The sequence below is a fragment of the Thalassophryne amazonica genome, chromosome 19 (genome assembly GCF_902500255.1).
Source record: "Thalassophryne amazonica chromosome 19, fThaAma1.1, whole genome shotgun sequence".
NCBI lineage: Eukaryota > Metazoa > Chordata > Actinopteri > Batrachoidiformes > Batrachoididae > Thalassophryne > Thalassophryne amazonica.
In genome coordinates, this window is record NC_047121.1 from 64497438 (window position 1) to 64502942 (window position 5505).

Here is a 5505-nt window from a genome sequence, read left to right on the forward strand (position 1 = left end):
ATGTGGTCACATTACTGCTGAAAATGACCTTAACATACCCCCCTCCCCCCGATAAATTTTGCACCCCTACATCCTTGTTTGTTTGTGACCTATGTCTGATCTGGACATACAAGTCACATTGTCCTCTAATTTAGGACGACACAGGCTGTGTTCACATTGCTGGCTAAAGTGGCCTTAAAACCAACCAAAAAAAAAGTGTTTGTATGGGATCTGTATCTGGTGTATACTTCCAGCAGTCACATAATACTCAGATTTATTACTACATTGTTTGTGTTCACATTGCAGGCAAAAGTCAACATATATAAGCTGCGTTCATAGAAATGGCTAACGTTACCTGAATCAATACCAGCATACCAAATACCAGCATAAAAAACATTTTGAATGCATATTTATTGTAATTATTCTGCAGCATAGATAAGCAATCAATGCTCATTTACTTGTTTTTCCATTTAACAAGTGAGTCAAAATCTGGAAGGTAAAAAAATAAATCATAACTTACATCTTGATAGATATATATCTATATATATGCATATATGTGTATAACACAATGTTTTCATGGAAAACTCTCAACATTTGAACAATGAGGTCAAACCACACTTGATGACACTGAGGTATGCTGACATGAATGAAGGTGTAAATAAATTTACATCAATCAATGAACTACGGACACCAAAACACAAAACCGTACTATAATGCTAAATTCCACATCACATTTTAGATCTACTGACAGATCATATACATACATGTATTAGAGCTCTGAAAGGAATTTACAATTCATCAGCATGCGTTTTAATGTGAAATCGTAGTCTCGCTTCCTTCTGTCAAAATAAAAGCCCATGCTTTTAGCGACAGCTGTCTGTTTTTGCAGAAGGACTTATTATATGTTTGTTTAGTCACACAAGACATTTTGTGAACGTGCTCCTCGAAGTGTTGTAGTACGCTGCTGTGACATACACACACACGTTACTCATTTCAGAGGCAGGAACCTGCGAAGAGAAATCAGATCAGAACTTTCCTCTGCACATTATAAGGCGAGCAGAGTTGGAGAGTTGAGGATGCCGACGGTTTCGGCTTTGCCTCCTCCGCTCTTGTGGGCGTCTAGTCCATCTGCGAGCGAGTCCAGTTCAGGGCACGCGAAGGTGAAAACGGACATGTAGCTGCTGCAGGTCGGGGTGGAGGTCACCACAGGAGTGCTGAGGGGCTCCAGTTCGCCTGAGACGGACTTGTACAGCGTCTCCCAGTCTGAGACGCCGAGAGAGCTGCTCAAGTCTATGTCTGGGACGGAACGAGCTGTCTCCAGGGGGGTTCTCCCCTCCAGCATGTTGTCCAGCAGCCCCTCCTTTATGTCCAGAGAGGGTTCCAGATCATAAATGTTGATTTCAGCGCTGGCACACAGCAGGATGTTGGAGTTCCCAGAGATGGCTGAAGACGGATCGCTGGGGAGGTCGGTGTCGGGGAGTGAAGGCGCTTCTTGGATACCATCCTCTGCAAGCCTGTCATCATCCGGACTGGGTGGCAGCTCCGGGGAGCCTGCGGACTCCTGGAACATGGACTCCAGTTCTTCTGACATGAGGCATACTGGTTTGTGTGTGGCAAGAACAAATTCAAGACGTTCCTTCTCTTTGAGGAGGCTGGCGATCTCCGTCTCCAGCGCTGCTTTTTCCTCCTCCAGCTTGTCTGTCTCCTTCAGAGAGATGCACACTGAGAATTCATTCACACGGAAGACACACAGCAGCCGCTTGCAAGTGACAGCTGGGTAAAACCCATCAGTGTTTACTTACAGCTTGCAGGGTATCTGTGAGCTCCCTCCGTCTGTTGCGGCACTTTGCTGCAGCCATTTTATTCCTCTCTCTCCTTATTCGCTTTTTCTCCTCCTCCTCGGGAGACAGCTGGGATGCAAAGGAAATAACTCTGTCATTACCTTGAAGAATCTCACCATTTCATCTGCTAATCCGTTACATCCGTTGCCAATTCTCCTTCTGAAGAACGGCAGAGAGGGGGAGAAGAAGGGGGGAAAAAAAGCATGTTTCACAGCAATGCATCTAAAAATAGACCATTGTTGCAGACTTGATGTGACCTGAATATAAATTGTCTGAAGGGACACAGCCAGCAGAGAGCTCCAGAGGAGCACGAAGCATGGCAGCACAGTTGCACATAAGAAATTCAATAGGCATGATGGGCAAAATGGGCACAATCTGTCCAATAAGCAGGTAGGACTCATCCCAGCTCACCTACCTGCTCTGTTTTTCCCTTTCTCAGTGCATTTTTCCCTTTACTCCCGCCCGCTTTGGGTGTTGCCTGCTGAAAGCTTTGCACCTCATTGGCTTGCTGCTTGCTGCCCAGAGATGGGGATGCAGATGTCATAACCGTAGGCTGCACCATCCACTGAAAATCTGGGGTAGAAGAAATTGCAGTGACTGTTGGAACAAACGGAGCGGGTCCGATGCTGACATGTCGGCATGATGTGGGCTCCTGGAAGGAGGGAAGGAAGGAGAGGGGAAAGAGGATAGATTCATAAAATAATAATAATAATCAACAACTGCATCACATGCAATAAGTGTACAAACAGTTATCAACCAGATGGTTCTCCACATGTGATTGTTTTCTTCCACCAGAAATAGCCCGCTCCAGATCAATACCGGACTTGATCGGTGGCTGTGACGTCAGCACTGACGCAGGGCTGCTGTGGAGTCTCCTGAATGGATTTTTTTTCCTCAATGAACCTCTGCATAGACACGCGCGCATTCGGTCGCAGGACGTCTCAATCACAACAAACCGACTTCACAGCCAATTTTCAGACACATCCACATCTTTGTTTCACAATTCACACACACACACACACACACACACACACACACACACACAGTTTTTTTAAAAAAACCTCTAATAAAAACAGCACCTGTTTGATTAAAAGCCTCAGCTCGCGGCCTCCCACTCCCCCGACACGAATAATAATAATAATAAGAAGAAGAAGAATAAAAACCATAATAAAAATTTAAAATATAAAATCCAAACCGGTTGTTTGATCTCCCTACAAAGTGGATCGATGTTGAATCCGGATTAAACACAGTGGTACCTCTGCGTTGCTGTCTGACGCCTCTTCGTGCGTTTTCGGGCTGAGTGTCCCGACTGGAGATTCTGTCCGGCAGGTGGGATAAACCGAATCCATGTCACACTGTTCACATACAAAATAAAAGATTTATGGTTAAAAAAATAAAAATAAAACCCTGAATATATCTTGATCCGTGAGGAACAGGACTGCTGGCCTTCCTCTCTGAACGGGACGGATCTTTTCTCCAGGTATTTACCTGGTAACAGCACGTCTAGAATGAAAGCCCCTCCTTTTATGCTCTGCTAGAATTTTATGAATGAACCGAGACTGTACCATCCGCGAGGACGGAGGGGGTAGGGGGAGCTGACCGGCCGCCACAGCCGCCTACATTTGGCGATAAAACGCATTTGTTTTTCTTGGACTAACATTAAATCGGCGACTTTTCAACATTTACATTCATCCGCCAGTCTGTGTGACTGGTTCCGATCACCAATAATCACCATTAAACCCAACGTGGTCGGAAACGTGCGCCCATTTATACATAAACTGCACCCACGTGACCATGTTATGAAAAACGGAACGTTCTTCGTCCATCATTAGCTTTTTAAAAAAGATGGCGCTGGAATCATTATAACCATCTAACTACTCAGAATATAATTTTGTATTTTGATTATATTCGTATTTTACCAAGGAAAGCTGTTAAATTCATGACATGATTCGAACCAAATTCTTGCAGATTTTGTTGGACTTTTAACCAGTTTCTCAAAAGGTTTAAATCCATCACAACAGTTGTTCAATCTCAACAAAATTTAATTTTTGCATTGTCCACACTAGAAACCCCCCCCCCCCCCGCTAAATTTAAGTCCAATTCAAATTTTTAAGCTTTGCAAGTTTTATCTTTTGTTGTAGCAACTTACTTTTCTTCTTTAGACAAATTTGAAATTTGCAACATTGTTAAGTAAACTCGTAAAAGAAAGTTAGGATTATTAAAATATTAAATTGAAGTTATTAACATTTTAAATTGCAGTTCTGTGACTAATGGTGCAACAAACCAAACCTGAACTATATGTAGGCCTACTTTCATTAATCACAGCCACAAAAGCCAATAACTCCCTCAGAGTTGTCGGGGGTGTCTTGGTGGCTTCCCTCGCTTGTCTTTGTTGCAGTCCCTCCATACAGATTTACCACGCAGTACCATACAGTTTGTTTCTTCATGATCGATGTGAATTAATTCAAAGACATATTCTGTATCATTGAAATGTTCATGTTTTCATCCTGAGTTATATAAAGAAAACTAAGCGATGATTTGTATGAACAATAATCCTTATATTTAGTCAAATTATGGGCTCTGAAAAGGGAGGAACAATGTATAACAAGAGTCACCAGGAGGTGACATATCCCCCTTTCTCACAAATCCAAAGTGTTGGGGCATCACCCAAAACACCCTTATGCTAAATATGAAGGAAATTGGTCAACTGGTTCTTGACCAGTTGGTCAAGGGTGGTAATCATAATATCTTGAATATTTCCCTGTGACCTTGAAATTGACCCCAAGGTCACCATAATCAAGTATTGGAGGGTCACGCAAGTACACCCATATGCTAAACATGAATGAAATTGGTCAACTGGTTCTTGAGATATTGGGCTAACAAGCGAAGACAGACAGACAGAGAATGGACGGACAGATGGACATGCTGATCACTACATCCCCCCATATTTCATACCGAAGAGATAAAAATGAATGCAATGCCATACTTTTCTTAAACCACCTTGAATTAAAGTTATAAGTCTACAAGCACATCTTCATTGTTTATGTTCAACTCCACTGTGGTGGTTTCGAGGCAAAATTACAAAAATAATCACTATAAATACTTATGGACCTGGCTCAAATTATTCTTAATTAAGTGATATTGTGAACGTCTTGCTATTTTGCACTCGTAACAGACTTGTGCACCCCGTGGTTCCTGATCCTGGCCCCCAGGGGCCCCTTACCTCCATATTTTCTGTCTCCCTGCTCCACTCACAACCAGTGACTGACTGAGGACATCTGAATCAGGTGTGCAGGTCAGAGGTCCCCAAGGACCAAGATTGGGAACCTTTCTTCATAGAAATAATGAAAGCTTTCAGTAAACTGGCAAATAAGTCAGTAACAATAACTCCTTTATTATAACCATCATGTCAAAGTCTGCTTCTGTTTTATACATCAGCACTATTTGGCTCTAATTATGAAAACATCTGTGCAGTAAGTGAAAAAAAATTAACTGACAGTTTCAACAGAAAAAACCTAATTGGAATTAATAAAGAAGAAAATTGTCATGATAAATAGAGCAACATAAAGGCTGTGCACAATCAGGCTGTGTGTAGTGAGTAACTACGGATCGCTGAGTTTAATAAGCAGCAGAAATATCCATTAACCACTGGAGTGTTAAAATATTATACAGAAGAAACAAAAGC

The 5505-nt window shown here is 42.4% G+C and overlaps 1 protein-coding gene across 3 annotated transcripts; it reads right to left on the reverse strand.

The window, feature by feature from the left end:
* Positions 1–372: 372 nt before the first annotated feature.
* Positions 373–5064, reverse strand: fosaa (v-fos FBJ murine osteosarcoma viral oncogene homolog Aa). Of its 3 annotated transcripts, none has more exons than XM_034194951.1 (5): positions 5044–5064; positions 3077–3175; positions 2236–2472; positions 1782–1889; positions 373–1684 (listed from the first exon to the last, which is right to left on the reverse strand). In XM_034194951.1, exons 1-5 carry the CDS (start codon positions 5047–5049, stop codon positions 1025–1027), a joined length of 1110 nt encoding a protein of 369 aa, XP_034050842.1. In that variant the 5' UTR covers positions 5050–5064; the 3' UTR covers positions 373–1024. The 3 variants fall into 3 exon arrangements, with proteins under 3 accessions (XP_034050842.1, XP_034050843.1, XP_034050844.1); XM_034194952.1 differs by lacking the exon at positions 5044–5064 and adding an exon at positions 3309–3897; XM_034194953.1 differs by lacking the exon at positions 5044–5064 and having other exon boundaries at positions 2236–2393; positions 3077–3203.
* Positions 5065–5505: the final 441 nt, after the last annotated feature.